A 21,064-nucleotide genomic window follows, 5' to 3' on the forward strand; every position below is an offset into this window, starting at 1 on the left:
TAAGCACCCCAATAGAATCTATGTACACTCTATCATTGAATGATACTCCTAAGCTACTTTTACTTCTTCTGGGTATTTGTGATATTTCTTTTTCAAATGCCAGGGTGTAGGGTACATGTATAGCTAATTGAAGAAGTGCACAAGTGCCTTCCCAATTAGATGGTAGGGTGGACTGTAAGATCTTCCCTCCACAGTACCACCAGAGATCTGCCCTGGGGATCTCAAGTCTTGAGCAGTTTCCCATCAAGTCCTTGGTAGCATTCAAGGTCCTCATGCTCAAGGTAAATTCTCCCAGATGCCGGGTGGCACTCACACCCTGCCATGAGAGGAAAGGTGTATGGCTACCTACAACAGGGACCATCCCATTTCCCCATTGATTGGGTAATCCAGGTTCACAACCTATCTGATGCTTCACAGACAATACATGGCCTTCAGTTGCTGTCCTGTCAATTTTCAAATTTCTTTGGACATTTTTACTGCTTGAGTTGGTAATGTTTCTTCACTTATCTGACTTGACTTGACACCGTCATTTTCGCCTAATTGCTCTAAGAAGTCTGGTTGTCTGCATTTTACAAGGTGGCCTGCTAAGCTTTCTTATCACTGCAAGCGTATTTTAGTACCACATTCCTTACCTTTAAACAATGTAACTCTGTGAAAAAACAATATTTTTATCCCCACAGAGGCTAAAAACATGTCCCTTCTTCCCTATCCCTTAGTGTAGCTTTAGCTGCCTAAGCACATGTAAATTACAAGGCAAATAAGTGTGTTAGAAACAGGGTTCTACTTCCACTCTGTCTTTCTCGTTGCTGCAGGAATGAAGAGGTGGTCATGAGCACCACATCAGCCCTGGAGAAGACATGCAATACCAGAGATACAGCGTAAGTGAGCTGAGAAATACGGGCTGCGGTTTAGTAGTATGATTTTCTCCAGGGATGCGGTGCTTGTGCTTTTGTGCAGCGTATATCAATGTTAGCACCACTGTGGCAGTGTTGTCTTGCTTGTCACTCTGTTATCTTCCCGTAGAGTGATTTACAAAAGCCTCTTCAAAGTGTATCCTTTTAAATATATTTATATATATTAAATAAAAAAAAAATCCAGTGCTACTCCACTTTACAGTAAGTTTTATTTTGATTATGCACTGTTTGAAAGCATTACATTCAGGTGATGGCAAAGAGCGAGCAGCACACAGGTCGTGCAATTGCTGTGAGTGTTTCTCCGCAAGTCATTTGTAGCAGGGTGTGGGAGGTGTCTCCCACTGTCACCTGGTCCGTCCCCATCCCCAAAGGAGAATCAGCTTTTTTCAGAGTCTTTTCTGATGGAAATTTGGCTAACATGCTTTTCAAGACCTCTCACGATGAGGAGTTATACTTTCAGCTCCTCTGCCTATACCTTGGAAAACTTACTCTCTAGCATCCAATCAAAGTAAACAGGTGAGAAGTAACAAAAACCAGCAAAGGAGAGGGGTGGAAAATAGTTAAACGCCTGTGCTGTTTCACAGTCATATTTTTTCATTATCGTGGGAGCTACCATTTAATCACTGCTGTGTAAACAATTGTATTACTGCCTTCGTGTTTATGGGAAAGATTTGCATATTTAGTATGAATTATAGAGAGTCGTTAACAAGTCATCTGTTCTGCACATTCAGCAGTAATGAATGTAAGCACTTGCTGTTCTGGAAAGCACAACACTAGCTGAACTCTGAGTAAGTATTTGCATTTTAATGGCACTGCTAAGCATGCAGTTCCCAAAGTGCATCAACGTTTTGGAGGATAACAAGTGCTGTGTACAGTAAGGTAATGTGCTCCCTGGAGAAAATTTCGAAGATGGGTGTCTGAACTATAAAAAGGTAGGTAAAGGTAAGAGGAATGTAAATTGGCGAGGTACTGTGCACACATTTTGAGCAGTTTGTGTGCAGAGCATATTCCCACAAATTGTTTTGTGTAAAACGATGCTTACACATTTGGAAACTTGTCCCAACATTATACATAGAGTCTCTGGATTTGTTTTAAAGTGTAAGCACTAAAAACTCAGAATGTAATTCTGAATGTCATTTGTGTATGCTGGTCACCGGTGAAGAAAGAGTTCTTCTGCCCATGTCTATTACTAAAGTATTTTCCCAAGGAGTGTCTGGGAAAACCCCTAGTAAATAATTATGGAGTGATGTGCATGAGAAAGATGTTTATTTCCAACTCTGTGATTTTATTCCCTAAACTAATAAGGTTTGTATTTTCTTTCTTGAGACCAGCTAAGTAGTTAGTGGTCATAATAATATCTTGTGGCAATTCACTTTTTTTTTTTTTTTTTTTTTTTTTTTTCCAGGCTGTGGGTCCATGTTAAAAAAAAAAATGAAAAAAAAAATAATAATAATAAAAAAAAGAGATGTGAAATTCCCTAGAGAACTTGATTCTGCTGTAAAAGAAGTAAATAAAATCAAACTGTAGAGAAGTTCAAAGATGATGGAACCAGGCTTCTCTTACGGTGCTCAGTACCAGGAAATGAGACGCACTAGAGCACAGGAGGTTCCCCATGACCACCAGGAAGCGCTGCTACTCTGTGCAGGTGGCAGAGCACGGATACAGGTGGCATAGAGGCTGTGGTGCCTCCCTCCTTGGAGATCTTCAAAAGCCACCTGGATTGGTCCTGGGCAACATGCTTGGGGTGTCTCTGCTAGAGCAGGGGGTTAGACCAGGTGGACCCAAAGGTCCTGCCTATTCTCACCCATTCTGTGAGTCTGTGAAGTCAAAGCTCCACTGAAATTGCATAATATCATTTAGATAAAGTGAAAAGTGTTGTTTGAATAAGAAGGAAGTTTCACTTGTGCTGCTGAAATACACTGATGCAGTTCATACTTGTAATTTCCTGGTGTTCGTATTTCTTTCTCCAGATAATTCCTGATTTATAGCTGTGATTACAGCTTACAGCATCACATGATCCACAAGAAGGAAGGCATAAATTCATTAATATTAGGAAGGTACTAGGGCATTGCAAGTTTCACTGGGAAAAGATCAGGATTGACTGTGACAGCTCACAGATAATTATGCTCATAGAAGAAGTATAAAAGGAAAATTGTGCCTTCTTTCTAGGAAAACAACAACAAAAACAACCACTACATATTACTGCTGTAGTTGGGGGCAGTATGTCCGTTCAGTGTGGCTAGAGGAAATCAGAGTGAAATTGATTTAAAACGGCTAGATAATATCCCCATTGAGCATGACTGTTAACTCGTCATTCTACATAAAGTGCGTGTTATAATAAGATTTAATAAATCTTAAATACAGAAATATTTTAGGAAGCACTCTCTCATCAGGTCTCTTGCAGTGATGCAGAGGGGAATGATGGAGTGCAACTTTTTAATTTAGAAAAAATGACTAGCTGTTACTTAAGTGATAACTCAGTGGAGGGAATATTTTGGCAGATAATCTGGTGGAGCCTCTTTCATCTTTGAGTCCCAAAGGCAGTGCTTATTAGTGATGTTCACACATTGACAAAGTAACTGACAGCCTTCTGTGTCTGTTGGCAGCTAGTTTTAGCTTAAACAGGGTGTAAGGGTCACCAGGACTTGTGTTTTCTCCTTACATCTTGTCTCCAAGTATTTACTTTCTCATCTTCTCTGTAACTAGAAATTCAGGGCAATGGACAGTTGCATCTGGCAAGATATTGGCTTTACTTTGCTAAACCTGGGCTTTGTTATCTGTTAAATCCATTCTGGAAAAGCTAAGCAGTGAGTGCCTACACAAACAAAACAATCTGCTCTGCTTGCTTCAACCCTGTGCTGCATAAGGTGATTGTTCTTGAGTGTCTAAAAAAAAACCTGTAGAAAATAAAAATCACCACAAAACAACAGCGCTTACAACTCCCAACCAAAATGGTAAAGCCTGGGAGCAGGTTCACTACGGAGGCATCCTTCTTCCAGGTGAGAAGGTTGGCAGGTGACAAGGGATGAAACAACAGCCCCATTGTTTTCAGAGCTAGTCCACTTGGTAGTTGGCATTGTCAAAAAGCGGAGTGACCGTCCCGTCTTTCCACTCAATGAGGATCTCTCCATGCCTCAAGGAAGGGGAGCGAGATGGTGGAAGGTACGACTGGGGGCCTCTTCGTAAGGGAGATGGCTCTCGTAAGTCAGCTCTGCTGCTGCTGGCTGCGGGGTTCTTCAGAGCTGAGAGGATTTTCTTCTTCCTGGGAGAAGGGAGATGAGAATATGTGATTGCACCTGCCTGTTACGTGGTTGCTTCTCCACATGAACTGGATCAGCACCCATCATGCCCAAATTCCCTAAATCTTCAGGGGTTAAGTCAGGCATGTAGGGAAGAAGGAGCCAACATCAGCAGCATGGGATAGTGAGTGGGAAGGAGAAGCAGGAATGCACAGAAGAAAAATCATCAAGGGTGGCATCGTTGGGTGAGCACAGCCTTCTGCTCAAAGCCCAGTGCCTCAGGTGTGGGATTGGGAAGGATGCTGAGATCAGGAGTTTTGTTTTCAAACACCAAAGCGGGAGGTAACAGACTGAAAGAAACTTATTCTCACTTACTTGTTGTAATGCACATTGAGTGTCAATATTATTAATCCCAGTATGAATGCCAAGGGGCTGAGGACGAGCATGGCGGTCTTCCAGTTGGTGCCTGAGAGGATATAATAGAAAACAATCATGCCATGCCTATCTCCATGCTTGTGCAATAGCCACTGTTGCCACAAAACCAACCAACAAACAGAAACATCTAGTGCCCCTGGAGACTAGTAGATAACAGGAAAGCTGCTTTGTTTATTACATCCAGACCATACAACTGCTTTACACTGCACAGCACCCTTCTGTTGAACTTCACCATGGAAAGGTTTTATTTATTGCTTGGAAGATGACAACCATTCAGACCTTCCCACTGTGCAGCTCTCTGATAAGAAGGGCTGGGGGAAGGCACTCATGCTAGTGGGTGTCCATATTTCTTGTGATGAACTGGGACAAAGTAGTAGCACATTTTCACTCACTGTTGTACTCTAGGCATGGGGAGATTTGCTTTCCAGGGAGTTTTTCTGATGGGTAATTTAGTGACCTTTTTCCCTACTAAGCATCCTCAGTGGGATCCAGGTAAATATAACTCTGCAGCCGAAGGGAAGGTCAAAGGCACTGATGAACCTCCATCCACCTGGTCTCTTCCTCCTCTGCCTGATCTCTGGACCTACCTGCAAGCCTGGCCCCAGCAGTTTTCCCTCGATTTCCATGGTGCTTTTTGGAGTGATTGTGGGACAAATCTGGGGGAAGAAGCAGAGAGAATTGAATTAGGGGAATTCTGGTTTCCTCCTGGGGCTGAATTGTAATACTTTGTATGGACCCAGAAGGGAAAAACACTTATTTCCCAGTGTTCCCCAGCCACAGGTTTTTGTTTTTTTTTTTTTTTTTTTTGGCTCTTAACATGTCATGGCTGTGCCTTCAGGCTAAGATTATGGCAATAACACTGAACCACTTGCCAAGGTAAACATTTCAACATATCATATGAGACCAAAGCCTCAAAATACTCCGTAATATACATGGGAGTTCTTCAGAAGTACGTGCTTACCATTATTGAAAAAAATCTTGAGTAAACCCTAGATGCTGCCCACACTCCTGCTGTTCTCACATATGCATCCAGAAAAGTGCTCACCCTCATTTGCTGGGAGATATGCCTGTTTGGTCTTCACTGGAGACACTGTGCTGTTAAAGTTGTTAACCAGAAGTGGGTCACTCAAGTCCACGGAAGATCCCTTGTCCACGGCATCAGTCTTTGATGAATCAATGGTTTTAGCTTAGAAGGAAATAAAGCAAAGTTGTGGGTGGTTATCATTTATGTTTTGAACAGAAACTTGAATACAGTCACTGTCCAGCAAGGGAAGGGAACCCAGTCCTACCCTATGAGTCCTCACCCTGCAAGGCAAATGGGATGCAGTGCAATAGTGATCACCTCCTTCAGTTCTCATGGATTTCAGAGTAAATTAATTTCTCAAGATTGAATCCAAAGCCAGAACAGAGTTTATATTCTGGTGGGGAATAATATCATTAGTCTAGAAAGTATGTATGCAACACCAAAAGTTAAAGGATGAGGTAAGAAGAAGCAAGAACTATAGAGTATCATGGGTATTACCAACACAGCAGATGAAGAAATGGGATTAAGAAGGAGACAAGTAGTCTGTATCTCTTGCAAGTGAGTGAGGTGGGTATGATTTCAGCTATAAAATGTTGAGTGCTTGAGAAATCTAGATACCAAACAGTTGTTTAGGTTGGCTGAGAAGGTCACAGCTGGCAGACCATCGTGTGTCCTCCAGAGAGGTTAGAGAGTCCTGCTTTGCTCTAGATATGGTTGGAGTGCAAATGAAGGGGGGGGGAGATAATACCTGTCTCAGGTGGGTTTTCACTGACACTGCTGCTTGCAGACACTGCTGCTGCAATGCCCAGAGCTAGAATATGAAGAACTGCAGAGGATCTGACCATGCAGAATGAGCTCTGCCCAAGTCAGGCACCTCTATAAGGCAGCAGGCTGCCAGGGGCATTTGCCTTGCTAGGCTTATTGCAGAAGCAGGGTGTGGAATAGCAACTACTGCAACTACTAGAGGGGAGGTTGTGGGGCATCTTATGGCAGCAATAATCACCTGTCTTCTACACTGACGCATGCAGCAAGATGAAGAAAGACAGGTATGCAAGGCTCTCCTCCTGCTTACCCCAACCTCTTCCCTTCCTGCAGCATGAGCATCCAGCCCTCACCCCACCATACATGGGGCAGCAAAATGCAGCTCTGCCTGGTTCTGCTGGCGAGCTCGAGCTGGCTTAGACCAGAACTGATGCTCTGGTTAGGACACAGCTTTCTTCTCTGAACGGAAGGTGAGCTCTACCTGCAAAAATCTGGATGAAAAAGGGAGATTGTACATGGGTGTAATAATCCTGAGCAAATTACATGGCAAAGTAAAAGTTGTCTGTTGATGGTGAACTGAAATTGCGGATAAGAAAGGCCTAAATAAACACTTAGGACTTTGAAATTGTTATTGACTTGTCAGAGGTTCACTCTGGTAGACTCTGAACCGTGGGGTTGGTAGGAAAACTGTCAGTTTGCACAAGACAAGCTAACTGGCACAACCTGATTCAAAGCCTGCTCTCTGTTTACCCTTGCAGCCTTATTTGGGGAGCCTGGCTCCAAGGCAGCAGTGGACTGCCAGGAACATTGCCTTGGGGAATGCAAATGCTCTTTTCACATGCCTTTTTCCCATATCTTAAATGTTCTACGCATTTCCTAGCCTATATTTAACTAGCCTATTATGGTATTTAATTTTTATTTGCTGTATTTACCTTCATGCTAAACAAACATTAACACTTGTGACTACTGGTCTGTGATAATTACATGTTAACCTACTAGTTGGCTAATTAAAAACCTCAGTAAAAAGGCCATTTTGTCTACATGACAGCAAAAAGCTACTACAGCTCTTCCTATTTCCAATTAGATGTAACCTCTCAGAGTCAGAAGTTTATACTCATAATCCATTTGGTTATGCCTACCAAATTCAGCACATTTTTTCTTTACTCATTTCTGCAAAGCTGAAAATCTCACTTAGGCTATCTAACCTTCATACAAGAGAAATAATTTCCCTTGAGGAAGGTTGGGAGCCTTGTCATCCACAGAGTGGACAAACACGGAAAATTCATTAAAAACACCATTTCTTTTCTGGTCTCTGGAGTGGAAGGAGGGAGGGGAGGACGAGAGGAGGAATTGAGTGTTATTTTTCAGGTCTCAGGTCTGCACACCACTGCATAAGAGAAGACGTGAAAACATGTTCCTTTGCATAATGGAGTAAACAAAATAGGAAATCTAACTGGATCACAAATTGTCACTGGTCTGCAGTGGGCTCCACTGGCAATCTGACAAATGATGACAGTCCCACCTGGATGCAATGACCATGTCTGATGTCTGATGTCTGCCAGCCTGGATCTTCGCCTAAAACTAGGGCAAGACCAGTATTTTTGCCCTTTTTCTGACCAGCCTAAGTAGAGGGCAGTGAACACTCAAGAAGGCAGAGATTAGATTCATTTTAGCAGATGCCAAGACCACAAAACTGATAAAAATGAGATTTTCTAATGATATTTTGGTGTTATGTTTTGGGCTTTCTTAATGCAAAGGAAGGGCAGTGTTTTAACTGCTTCCCACCGTTCGCTGCATTCACTAGTCTCTTTCAGGTTACATGAGGCATCAGGAGCAAGGTTCACGTTTGAGGATCATGAGAACATGGGATGAAGGTTAGAGCTGTGGTTTCATTAGCAATAGGAGCACTGTTGGGGTCTGGCAGGAGACAACTGCAATGTGTTGCTGAGAAACCGAAGCAACAATTTCTCATTTCAAATACAGCAGCTCCTCAATAATTCATGCAAGTTTAAAAGAGGTTTTCAGCTGCCTCCAGTTTTCTTATTACTAAAAATGACATCCCCAACTGCAACGTACCAAAAGCTCTGTCAAAGCCTTAGACACCTGATGTTCATGGGACTTTGAAAGCTCTTTTGGACCCGGGAGGCTCAAAAACTTCACGCTATTCTTAGCTCTGGGCACCAATTCGGGTGAACTTTCCAAAATACTTGACTTTTGGCTGTCATCAGAAATGCAGCTGAGGTTTACAAGGCTGATCCTTTAGGGTGTTTCATGCTTTCTGGAAAACACTCAACAGCAACTACTGGAAAATAGAGGTGGAGTACAGCTGGGCCGACTGCGGGATGTTTGGTATATCTCCAGGTGGGACTGATGTTACCATGAGTTAGAATGATGGATGCAAGCCTGGTGTTAGATGCCTTGGATGACGCCTAAGGTTAGCTGCTATCTGCTGCTAAATCTACCTCATCTTACTTTCATATACCCACACCCGGGTGTCTACAGCTTCTCGCATTGCTTCGCCAGGCCTCAGAGCTGCCGTCTGGGCAGCAGCACAGATGGTTTCATCCACTAAAGTCTTCCACCTGCTGAATTTGTCCTTCTCCCTCGAGACGAAGACCTTGTGGCCTCCTTCCTTGGTGCTGAGGTGGAAGCCCAAGCTTTGCAGAGTCAAGTGCCCCTTCTTGCTGCAGGCCCAGGCCTGGTGTTCCCAGTCCCCGCAGGGTTTCAGCGTGGCCAGGGCGTGCTCCCGTGCCCTGTGGGCCGACAAGCACTGCTTCGTTTGGAGGCTGGTGATGGTCCTGGTGGCGGGGTCCCAGCTCCACTGCTGCTGCAGGGAGCGAGGCTTGCAGTCGGTCAGGCCGATGCCATTGGTCTCGTGGTGGGAGACGTGGATGCACTTTTCCAGCCGGGTGTTCCTTATGAGGAAGCCTTGTCCCTCGGCTACTGTGGTACAATCAGAGCACGGTTTAGTACGGTACATCTCCAAGGCAAACACCTTTTCTGAGCATCAGACATTAAAAATGTCCTGGAAAGGAGAGATGGTCCTTTCCACTGGTCCCTTCCCAGAGGGGCTTGACTAGATAAACCATCCCACCAGCCTCCTAATTCCCCAGAATGACATTTCTTTTAAATTCTGAGTGTACAAATAAGGGGAGTGATACTAGAGGGAAAAAAAAAAAAAAAAAAAAAAAAACAATGAAAATACTATGTAGTTAATCCCTATAAAAAATGGAAAAAAACTCAATGTCCTTGGGAAACCGTACTTTTATGACATATCTGTCTATATACATTTAATTCACTATTTCAACTGGTTGTAGCTTCAAATAGATACCCATCTTTCCCTCTCTCCAAAATAATCAGATGTTTTTTTCCCCTATCTGTTTCAAAATTTCTTTATTTAAAAAAGCAATTGAAACCCCTGAAACCGCCAAATTCTGTTCATCTGAGACTAGTTAGGCCATCTTGGACTATTGTTTTCATTAAGTGGCTTCTTGTGATATTACAGCAACATCAGCATAAAACCATACCCCATCAAAAGCCTGGAAGTACTTGGCTGACAAGACTCACAAAAGTATTAAAGTAAACTTGGATACAGCACACCTGACACTGGTCTGTGCTCCCCAGACACCAATTTACTCTTTGTATGGATCCCTTTGTAAGAGACATTGCAGCCATCCCAAAACAGACGTGCAATTTGAAGCAATTTCAGTAGTTGCTTCTTGCTTTTAATAGCAACAGGTCCCAACATCTCTGATGATTTGAGATGGATATCATCCTGTTAACTGGACAATCACACCCATTTTCAGTACAAAATCAACTGGTGTGGCCTGCGAACATCCTGAGCAAAATGTTAAATGCAAAACCATATGTCACTGACACAGCTGTACCTCCCTCCTGTTGTGTATTTTATGCCTAAGTTGCAGGTAGGGGGATAGAAAGAAATGGTTCAGCTTTTTACAAGTTCTGAGAGATCTTTCAGTTTTAATTACAGTTAACAAATGGCAACTTTCAGCTCCTGCAGTGACATTTTTTCATCTTTTCCCCAGGAATCACAGTTTTAAAACCCCCATCAGCATATAATATTGGATATAAAGAGGAGACTGATAAACAATATCAGACGAGAACAATGAGGTTTATCTAAACATCTGTTTCTGCAGCATTTCCCCTCTCAAAGCAAGGAACAATACTTTGCTCTGACAGCATGTATTTTGCTCACTACTTGAAAAACGTAATGACAGTGTAAACAGGAGCCAATACACAATAACAAGCATAGGAACAATAGCTTAAAAGAGCTCCTGTGTTTTCTTTCAGGAAATTCTAGGGGTCTGCTAGATTAATAGTGCTGCTGGGTTGCTAAATCAGAAACAGCCTTGGGTTTTCTGGTCAGGTTCAAATGCACAGGGAGAGGCAACCAGAAATCATGGTATGGCTCCTGCACCTGCTCCAAGAAGAGGATGGATGTGTCCATGCTGACATATTGTGCTTCACAGTCCTGTGATAGCCACTGATCCAGGAAATTCCTGCCAAATTCATGTGCCTAAATGGAAATGAAATTTTTGGGAGGTCAGCGAGTAGCTCAAAACTCCAGTCCTCTTTACCCTGCTTCACAGCCCTGCCTTGGCTGCCCTTTTTACATTTACATCGGTTATTGGCCTGCTGGCATCCACCAAGTTCCTATTTCTCATACCTGAAAGTGTCTGTTAGTAATTTTTTATGCTCTCTCTAGGTTGCCCTTCTAAGTCTTTTTCTCATGTGTTTTAGTTCAGGTTTTATTATTAAACGTGCTGGCACGGGTGTGATTTATTTTCTTTTCCTTGCTTGGTAATGGCTGTCCATTTGAAGCTTTCATTTTTTGATTTTAATTTTGAAGAGCATTACTCTTTAACCTATCCACCATATTTGTGTTTTGTTCCCTGTCTGCAGCCTCTGGTAGCGTATAAACCCTCTAAAAGGATCACCATGCTATCCACACATTCATACCCATTTGTTCTCTACCAGCTTCTTTCCCTTTCTACCTGCTTGCTTTGTCTTACGCACGTCTCAGGTTTCAGAGATTGACCCCACTGAAAATCCAGAGCAGTCTGTCTGCCAGGGAAATACATGTGAGCTAGGGAATTTCAGCCCTGCAACCCATGTGCTTTCCTTTAAGATTTGTATAGCTCCCCAGTAGCATATGATACCAAGTTATTAATAGATTTCTATCTTTACATCGTATCTCATGTCCAAAAGTATAAGCACGACTATATAGCTCAGGAGCAGAGGTCTAGCTAAACTCTTCTTGGTTTAGGAAAGACCACAATCCTTCTCTGAACCTTGATCCAAGCAACTTCCCTACTGGTGGTGTTGCTTTTCATGACATCGATCTCTGTAAAGTTGGCTATCAACAGCAGGATTTTCCCTATGATCCTATTGGACCTGACGATCATGAAGGTCTTTCCCAACTTAAATGATTTTGTGATTCTATGATTCATGTGATCCCTGCCAAGATGTGAGCCTGTGTCCATTGCATGGATTCACCATCTGCTACCTGTACCTTATTGCTTTCCTGAGGTTGACACATTGCTATCTAAATGAGTCACTCATGGTTAGATACAGGTAACTGGCAGCGATCCTTGTGCCTGCCCTGCAGGCCATAAGCAGTATAGCCACAAAGAAGGCAGAAGCTTTTCCACCTTGGGATACACATCAGGCACTGAGACTCCTCAGTCAGGAAGCAAAATGACTTTTTTTTTTTTTTTTTTTTTTTTTTTCCCTAGCACTGCCAAGTCCCAGCAGCCCTTCAAATAAGGCCATCAGCCGTAACATTTTGGAAATGTTAACCTGGAGCAAGCAGAGCATGGCATCCAGCTTACACCCTAGGGATGTGAGCTCAGTGTCTCTGGAAAATGCCAGATTTACTCGTGGAGCTGGAATAGATGCCTGCTTCGAGCTACTCATGCTCGAACATTTTGGCCTCCTTGTATTTTTAGGAACAAAATAAACAATTTCTAGCAAAGGCACATGAAGCCAGCTTGTTTTTCCTATGATACTGTCACTCTGTCTGGTGGCAAGAAAGAAAAAAAAAAGCAAATGCCTCTCTGTGGCATGACCACCCTTGGGACATGCTGTTCCTTGTAGTAAAAGGAACTACTAGCAAAACCCCTGCCATGTTCCTATCCTAATTAAGGTAATGCCACCAGGAGAACCTTAGTTAGCGGTAGCCCCAGTCTGGCTGCAAAAGTGTCTGGTGTCTGTTCTTTCTAAGCAGTGCCTGCAGAGGCTTGATCAAAGCCATTTTTCATATTATTTGGGGCTGGGTGGCTCACTTTAAAGGCTCTGCAGAGGCAAGGGGTAAGTCAGAGCTGAGCGAGCACAGGCTCCCAAAACACTCTGGGTGACTGGGGGACATCAGCATTAGCTTTGGCCTCTTCTGCCCTCCCCAGTCTTGTTCCTCAGTCTTACAAAATGCTTCAGTTAGCTTGATTTCTCTTGCCAAGAGGCTGTTTTCAGTAGAGAGGAGATGACTACTGAGTCACACTAAGGAATTCACCTCCTCCTGCCTCTACCTGTCCTGTAAGTCAGGCATCCACCTGGGACAAACACAGCATCTCCTGTACAGGCTGCTTCATGGGGATCTCCCACAGCATCAGGAGGGATAAGGGTTTGGAAGACCCCCATCCTCTCATGTAGCCCAGCCAGCAGGTCTGGTCCCTGTCCTTGTTCTAAGCACATTAGAGAGGGCCTCCAGCTCCTATCAGAAATGGTCCCAGCCCAAAAGAAGAAAAAAAAAAAAAAAAAAACAGAAAATGCAGGGAAAGGCATCTTTAGCTGCTTGGACATTGTGGTGATGAGGACAACACCACTCCCTGCCCTGTTATCAATTATCTGACCCTCTTCTTCCAGGCAAGCACAGCATCTGATCTTGCCACTCTCCTGCCCTCGTTGCTGGCAGCAGTGCCTAACACTGGTAATGCAGAGCTACTACCCTTTTCTATCCAGACCCCTGATCCCTTACCAGGATTCAAATTCAGGACTAAATGTAAAAAGGGGCTTTCCTACCAACTCAGTGTAGCACATCTGCAAGACCAGGCAGTCTAGAAAGATGTTGAATGAAGGCAGAAGGGACTTAAATGTGACTAACCACAGCAGCAGGCACAATTTGCTGTGATGGCCTGAGGTTATCATATCCTGCCATGAGCAAAACCACAGCCCAGTGTCTCTTCTGAACAGGAAGCTGTTTCTGTGCTGTGCTGGGCCCTTGGCCCTGGCATGTTGTTTCCATCTGCTGCAGAGGGTCTGGGCTTGATGGAAATGAGAAGATGCAGTAGCAGGAGGGAAGCTGCAATGAAGGCAGGAGGGTTCCCCTGCAGATGGAGCTCAGTGCAAGGCATTGCCCTGTGAGATCACTCACAGGAACATCACGTTTAATTTAACTCAAATAAGCAGCTTGAGGTGTGGCAATTGATGGACAAACATAAATTAGTGAGCAGAAGGCTTGAATGCAGGCCAGAAACAGCTTCTTATGAAGAGATCTCCCTCCATACAAGAGAGCGAGTCCCAGCAACGCAAGAGACCATGCCGGGGTCGTGGGATGAGGAAATTATGAACAACACTTGCTGTCATAAGAGGGGTGTGATGAACCAGATACATTTGGTCAAAGGCAGGAAACCCAGATGCACACAGGGAAGTGCTGCGACTGGCACTTTCTTTAGCGTTTGTGGAGAAGCCAGATCAGGACTGTAAAGAACTTGCTGTGATAGTGAGAAAGCGGACATGTAGCAAACATTAATTCCTTCCCAGCAATTTACACACCAAATTAGATCCTTCCTCAATGCCAGAACAGGGTTTTACTAAGGCTCTCCTAAATTATGAAACATGGTTTGCCATGGGCCCAGTTCCAGCCTCATACCACCCTTGCAGCAAAGCAGGGTCCATAACCCACTGTGGAGACAGATGGGAGGAAGGAGGAAAAGTGAGAGCCATGGTGTTGACCACTCCATGAATCTAAGGCATCCTTTCTCTAGAAATGCCTCCTTTTTTTGCAGTCACGTTAGGGTGTAGAAAAGACTTGAATTACTTTCCGAAATCTGGGGGTTGTTCGAATCATTATAGCTCCACTGAAAGCCTACATGTTTATGCAGGTTTATGCCCAGCCCACAGCAGTCAGCAAGGCATGGACTAGGAACTCAACCCAAGAGGATGTTGGGCAGCTAGTAATGATTTTACAGCACGGCTCTACTCATAGCTGTCTGTAGGAACTTCCTAAAACTGGTGTGTAAAAAAAGGTCTGAACAGACTGTTTGCCAAAAGAGTAGGGCAGGGCCAGGTGTTCCCAAAGGAAGGCTTGTTTTGTTTTTAAAGTATTTTGGCTGAGAAAAAATTATCCTATCAGCTATAGCTGTGACTTGGGTCCCCAACAAACTGTAATATGGTAAAGAGGGAAAAGCAACAGAGCTGCCTTTCTGTTTTTGTATGACAGCTTGAAAATCCACCTGGCTGATTTTCCAGTTACTTTCTGGATTCATCCTTCACTCCATGGCTTCCACTAACAAAAGGCAAATCAAGACTGTTGCTCTCAAGGGGTCTCTTAGAAATGTACAGGTGTCAGGATGTTTCAGTGTAGGTTTCTCCTCTAGAGCTGCAGATCAATACCTCCTACATTACTTATTTTAGTAGCAGGTCTTCAGTTTCCACATAGGATTAAGATGTTGCTCATGTTGCCCAACTGCCAAGCCAGGTCGTTGATTTGTGGAACTGTGATTGTTGTTTGCACTGATTTCATTTTTTACTGTTGTTTTTCACCCACAATCCCTCCTGCTTGTCCTATGGTGACAACTCCAAAGTTTTGAGAACTTTTGTCCTTTGATTAATAGGACATTTTTTGGTGGAAATTAGCATCTGGGGAAGTTTTTGAAATCTTTGTCATTATTTAAATTCACCTTTTTATAAAATGGAGAACAGGCAGACCTGGAGCTGGTGAACAGCTACCTGGCAACTCCAGGTTTATGGCACACTATTTCCATCACTTCAGACAACAGATCAGCTCTCATCAAGCCATGTCATTTTTATAGAAAAGTCAACAAAGTCTACAGGTAATACCAGTAATTAACTGCTGAATGGCTTGTCAGTGCAAGTGCCTGAGTGCAAATACTTCTTGGTCTGCACTCAGAATACTTTCCGGTAAAATGGTAATCCAATACTATTTTCCAGCTGTAGCTTCTGGCAACCACATTGTCCATTAAAAAAAAAAAAAAAAAAAAAAAGATTATTATTTTTTATTCTTTTTATTTTTTTCCCAATCATTGCTGTTTTTCTTTTAGGAAAATCTCACTTTTGGTTGACCAACAAGACTTCATTGCTCTCCCTATTGATACAAGGGCTACTTTTGACCAAGTATCTCAGCAAAGGCTTCAAGAGAGCAAGCAGTCATAGTAAAAAAATGAAAGTTTTAGCATGGAAAAACCCATGGACAGCTGATGGGAAGCAAAGGAGGTCAGTGAGGCTGCCATGAAGCTGATGCATGTGGGGAAAACCAGTCCTATGGCAGAGATCTACACAATCCAGAGAGGTCTGGAGAGAATGGGTAGGGGTTGACTGGTTAGGGACTAGTCCCAAATGGGACAGGGTGTCAGGGGAAGGCTCACAGCGTGCAGGAGGAGGTGGCTCTGCACACAGCAGCCATCCGTCCTTGCCACCATGCAGGCAGAGGGAAGAGATCTGGTAGCCAACAAATATAATTAAATAGGGTCAGGAAATTCCCCAAGAAAATAGTTTGAGGCTGGAAAAATGTATGAAGTAGGAAAAGTTCCAGATACGTTTGTTTTTTTTGCCTCTTCCACGCACGTTGCTTAGGGTTGCTGCAGGGGAGTGGGGTACGAGGGGTCAGGGAGCAGCCAGCAGCACATGTGGCCAGGAGGAGAGCAACCCCCAAAGGATATGCATGAGAATTGAGAGGTATTCTCGTGTGTGGCTGTTTCATTCAGCCTCCTTGGAGGCTCATTTCATCCATCAATGTTAAATGAAGCATTATTTCAGCAGTTTCTGTCTGCTTGTAAGCGCACGGATCCTGCTTGTGCCTGAGGCTCAGTTCCCACTGCACACCTTACGGTGCTGGGACAGCATTAAACTTCAACATTTCAGCTCCCCCCTTCCTCGTAGGGAGTTTACAAAGCAACCACTCTCAGAAACAGCTTGGGCAATTCCAGGATTTCCTTTTTTCAGCAGGAAAATGAACCAACCCTCTGATGTTTGTCAAGGGCAAGCACCTCTGTCCTGCCCACTGCCTTAAGACTGAAGCCCCGGGCAGGATGGGATGGGGAGAGGCTGCAGGAGGAGATTGGCCCCAAACAAAGAATGTGTATGCTCTCTGCTCTGCAAGTGTCTGGGCATTGCCAGACACTGCTGAGATAAACTCCTTTCTTGCAAAACACCTTTGGCTTTATTAGGAGTCTAGCAGAAATGTAGCAGCTGATTGTGTGATTGCATCAAATGCATTTCCCTGGAAAGGAGGTTTGCTGGGAAACATCCTGCGACCATCCTTAATTTACCAAAAAATCATAGCTGTGGGGCTCCTGTTGTGTAACAACAGTACAGCACCACCGTCTGCTAACACTGGACAAGATCATTTTTAGAGCAAAGAGAAAGAGCGAGATCCCTGAGGCTGTACTGCTGCCCCGACAGCCCACCAGCTCCTAACCCAATCCACTGTAACTTCTAGGAGATGCACCTACATCCTCACTCCTCACTAACACAATGAAACACATGCACTCAGTCTGGGACTTTATCAAAGAGAGACTGAATTCGGTGGATTTACTTTAGCTGGTAAGATTTATGGTTTATAAAAAGAGTTGCCAGTCTGAGGTTTGTCTTTAGAGAATAAACATCCCAGCTGCACAGTCAACATTGTTGTTGTCCCCTGGTAGAGACAGCCTGAAAAACTCTGAGCACCCAACCTGCGAAACTGCAGGTTTGTTATCCACGCAGCTTCAGGGACTGAATGAGCCCTGAAGCACTGCAGGGATTTGTTTCGGGGAGTCCCTTTTCCTCAGGCAGAAGGGCAAAATAAAAGGGGAATTATTTGTTATCTCAGGGGTTTTGCAGCCCTCTGCCCGTGATGGGGTGGGAGGGACAGCGGGGCTATTCCTGGGGAACATGGCTCTGGCTCTGCAAAATGCTGCCTGCCAGGATTTCTGCTTTCCTCCTCTACCCATGCACATCAAACACCAGGCTGTTTGGCTTCCAAATCCTTCTGCGCCCTGCAGGATGCAGGATTCAATCGATCTTGGCCAAAGATGATCCACTATGGTGCTGAGTGCCACAGGGTCCCCAGTACGTTCTGCTCCCCCCTAACCACCATGGGAGCAGGACCAGCACCGCGGGGTCCCCCATCCCACTGTGCTCTCCCAATGCTGGGGCAGTGAACACAGCACCCAGGGATAGCTTGGTGTCACCTCTGCCCCCAAACAGGTTAATTCACCCTCTCTTCCTTGCATTTTTTCCAACCTGCTTTTAAAAGCGGCCAGGATGATGCCACAGTCTCCCTGGACAAGCTGTGCCAGTGCCTGGCCAGCCTGTCTCCTGTGCACCCGTGTTTAATCCTGTTTTAAATTCTGCCCGAAATGTACCCGCAAAGCACTTGTTTTACAGCTGGTGGGTTCACAGCTTTGCAGCCAAAGCAACATTTCAGCAGAAAACCGGGTTAAACTCTGGGAGACAGCTTGCTTCCCTCTTTCTGGCTACCCCGAAGGAGGAGAAACTTACCCTCAAGCCAAGGCAGGAGGCAAATGCAACTCAGACTCAGCCTGAAAAGCTCCATTGTGTCCCAGCTCAGGGAGGGAAGGAGCCTCCAGAGCCTTCTCTGTCATTCAAAGCAGAAAAACCTGCCGGGAAGCAAAAACTCCTCTTTTGTCCTAGCGCTGGAGATTTGGCAGAGGGCTTATCAGCAATGGACTGGTGTGCGGACACAGCCCCCTTGGAGGTTATCCCTTAGGAGCGATCCCGCGGTGAGCTGGGCTGGTGGGGATGCTGCACCAACGCGCTCACAGCCTCTGACCTCTGCTCCTCGGCACTCCCCGGCAATGAGCACCGCATGCTAAGGAGGCTGGCGGGCTGCCTCGGCGGGGCTGGGACTGGGGGAGGATGCAGGGCTTGCCCAGCAAGGAAAGGCAAAGTTCGGAGGGGCGTGGGATGCGTCTGCCCAAACCCTGTGCTGGGGCGGTGGTTGCCACTGGGTCGTCGTCTCTTTAGGGATAAGGTTTTTTTCATGCATCAGTATGGGTTCTGCACAGCACAAAGCCCCCCTGTTCCTCCCTGATGGGCAGCAGCGAAGGCTGTCTGGTGAAAGAGCAGCAGGAGAGGCCTGAGAAATAATTTTACTAACGAGATGCTCACACTCAGCCACATCCTCTCGTGTTTGCCTGTCCCACCTGCCTGCTGATGTCTTTCCCAGCTGGATCCGTTATTAACCCTGGAGGTGCCTCTTGCATAAAAACACATAAAAATGATGGCTTCACGTTTCTTTTAGGGGTCCAGTCCAGGATGGCACCAGCATCAAACCTTCTAGCTCTGCCCATGAGACCAGAAGCCACTTGGAGAGCTGCTCCTGCCTGGCCGTGGCGCTGCACTCAAGGAAGGCGCCGCAGAAACGGGTTTAATGGATTTTCCCATGACAATGTGCCAAGTTGCACTGAATACCAGAGATTTTTATTTTAAAAAAGCACATATGTTAAACTCTCATCTATATTACTGCTTTGCTTCTGGGGTTGGAAATGTGAATGCTCTCCACGGTGTTTGCTGAACATGTCTCTCCTGCAGGAGGAGCACATGGAAGATTCCCTTCCAGTGCACTCCAGGCAGATGGAGAGCATTACATCAAATGTCTTGGAGGAGAGGCTGCTCTCTCTTCTACCACAAATCATATTACCACTCCTTCCCCTGGAACAGGTATATCACTAGGGTTTCCCCTCCTGGCTCTTCAGTCTATTTTATGCAGGGAAACTGAGGCACAGAGTGGCTGTTGTCTGCCCAAAGCCAGGAATTCTGTCCCTGAGCTCCTGAATCCCGAATTTCTCCCAACCCACTGGATCACTGTTGCTTTCTAACACCCAGAAAGCCTTTTCTGATCAATGCCAGGAAGGTGTCCTTCTCCTGCCATGCATGTAGTTGGGACCATGCTGGGGCAGTCCCCGGGTCTGAATCCAGTGAGGACTCAGAATGTCTGTAGAGTGACAAATAGCATGTGTGTCCCACTCTTTTCCTGCCATTTTCAGCTGGATTCCCAGTCCTGGTGTGTTCAGCTTTGCAGTGCCTCAACTAGCCACTGAGAATTTCACAAATCACAGAATCACAGAGTCATCTAGGTTGGAAAAGACCTTCGAGACCACCAAGTCCATCCATGAGCCTGACCTACCAAGTCCCATCACTAAACTGCATCCCTCAGTGCCATGTCCACATAGCTCCTAAGCTCCTCCAGGGATGAGGACTCCTGCACCCTCACCTCCCTTGGTGTCCCCCCAGGAAAACAGCTGAGTTCACTTAATTTGTCTAGAGCTGGACTGAGGAGAGCCTAGCTCAGAAACCCATGGCATTTGTGAGCTCTGCAGAAAGTGACCAGTCTAAATGTGCACATGCCAGCACAGACCAAAACAAGCCAGCTTAAAATCAGCCTCTGAGATCTCCCAGGTCTCAGGAAAGCAGATAATTCTTCTCCCTGATGCACAAACTCATGTGGAGAACAGCATCATTCTGCTCCAGTGCATTTCAAAAGCCTGCATCCTTTCACACAACCCACACACCACTTTGGCCTTATTTCTTACACATGCAGGAAAGTGTTTGCATATAAAATCCCACTGTAGCTCCTAATCCCGTTTTTCCATGGTGCGTTGGATGGCTGATGGCATGGGTTTGCCTCTTGCATAGGGATGCTTCTCCCAGTCGTTTTCATAGCTTTTCTTAGGCTGCCCTAAGAGGGAGCAAGTGAATTTCCAGCTGTGATCTCTTCCACAGGGAACAGGATAGTCCTAAAACTGCTGGCTGCCAGTCACATAACTTCAATGTCCTATTGGTCTTCACTGACCTGCGTCCCCTGGATCAGCCTTGTTCTTGGCTCCATCACCAGTTTGTTGAGTGCTTTGCATTTTCCTCTTCATTTTGCAGCTCATGGTAGAGTTAATCAGGGTGAAGTGATAAGCACTTCTGTCTGGGTGCCTGGTTCAAAGTGCTTGTGAAAAATCAACTTCAGCCCTGCTGGGAAGTTTCTGAAAGTCTCAGAGAAGTCTCTTGTGCGTGGCCAGGCTGAGTTCTGGTGGTCCTCACAGCCCTGGTAGTGGGAAGCCCTGCTCAGACCCACGTCCCTCCCTGGCTCATTCCTTCACCTGGCACTCTTTCAGAGGTCATTCAGAGCAGCCTGACATGACAGCACCTCTTTATTTCCCCATATTACCTTTATTTACAGAGCTCTCGGCTTATTTCCCTTCTCCTTGGGCACCCTCAGAGCTCCCCAGAGCCCCAGACAAGCCCTGGGGGATGAGTAGTGGTGTAGGGATCACTCACACCACAGCCCTGAAGCCAGCCTCGTGGAGCTGCTCCCTGCAGCATCCCCGGCCTCCAGTCCAGGCTGTCTCGGCAGATGGAGCTGCTTCCCTAGGATGCAGCCAGATGCTGTGCCCAGACCCTGCCTCGGCTGATGCACGCAGCTTGGAGCAGTGTGTGGT

At 45.3% G+C, this 21,064-nt stretch overlaps 1 protein-coding gene across 2 annotated transcripts; it reads right to left on the reverse strand.

Annotated features, from left to right (window-relative positions):
• Nucleotides 1–1,104: 1,104 nt before the first annotated feature.
• LOC311427595 (uncharacterized protein) lies at nucleotides 1,105–18,460 on the reverse strand. 2 transcript variants are annotated; one of them, XM_084505047.1, is made up of 6 exons: nucleotides 18,114–18,460; nucleotides 8,847–9,314; nucleotides 5,634–5,774; nucleotides 5,176–5,244; nucleotides 4,529–4,619; nucleotides 1,105–4,176 (listed from the first exon to the last, which is right to left on the reverse strand). In XM_084505047.1, exons 1-6 carry the CDS (start codon nucleotides 18,166–18,168, stop codon nucleotides 3,969–3,971), a joined length of 1,032 nt encoding a protein of 343 aa, XP_084361173.1. In that variant the 5' UTR covers nucleotides 18,169–18,460; the 3' UTR covers nucleotides 1,105–3,968. The 2 variants fall into 2 exon arrangements, with proteins under 2 accessions (XP_084361173.1, XP_084361172.1); XM_084505046.1 differs by having other exon boundaries at nucleotides 8,847–9,317; nucleotides 18,114–18,458.
• Between the last annotated feature and the right edge of the window lie 2,604 nt (nucleotides 18,461–21,064).

The sequence above is a fragment of the Aythya ferina genome (genome assembly GCF_964211825.1).
Source record: "Aythya ferina genome assembly, chromosome: Z".
Lineage (NCBI taxonomy): Eukaryota > Metazoa > Chordata > Aves > Anseriformes > Anatidae > Aythya > Aythya ferina.

Bases quoted from the DNA above. Each gene is read 5' to 3' on its own strand.
- LOC311427595 (XM_084505046.1), bottom strand. From the start codon at position 18,168: ATGGAGCTTTTCAGGCTGAGTCTGAGTTGCATTTGCCTCCTGCCTTGG. The intron at 5,245-5,633 runs GTGAGCACTTTT...TTCTTCCCCCAG, and splicing joins ATATCTCCCAGCAAATGAGG to ATTTGTCCCACAATCACTCC. The intron at 4,620-5,175 runs GTAGGTCCAGAG...ATATCCTCTCAG, and splicing joins TGCTGGGGCCAGGCTTGCAG to GCACCAACTGGAAGACCGCC.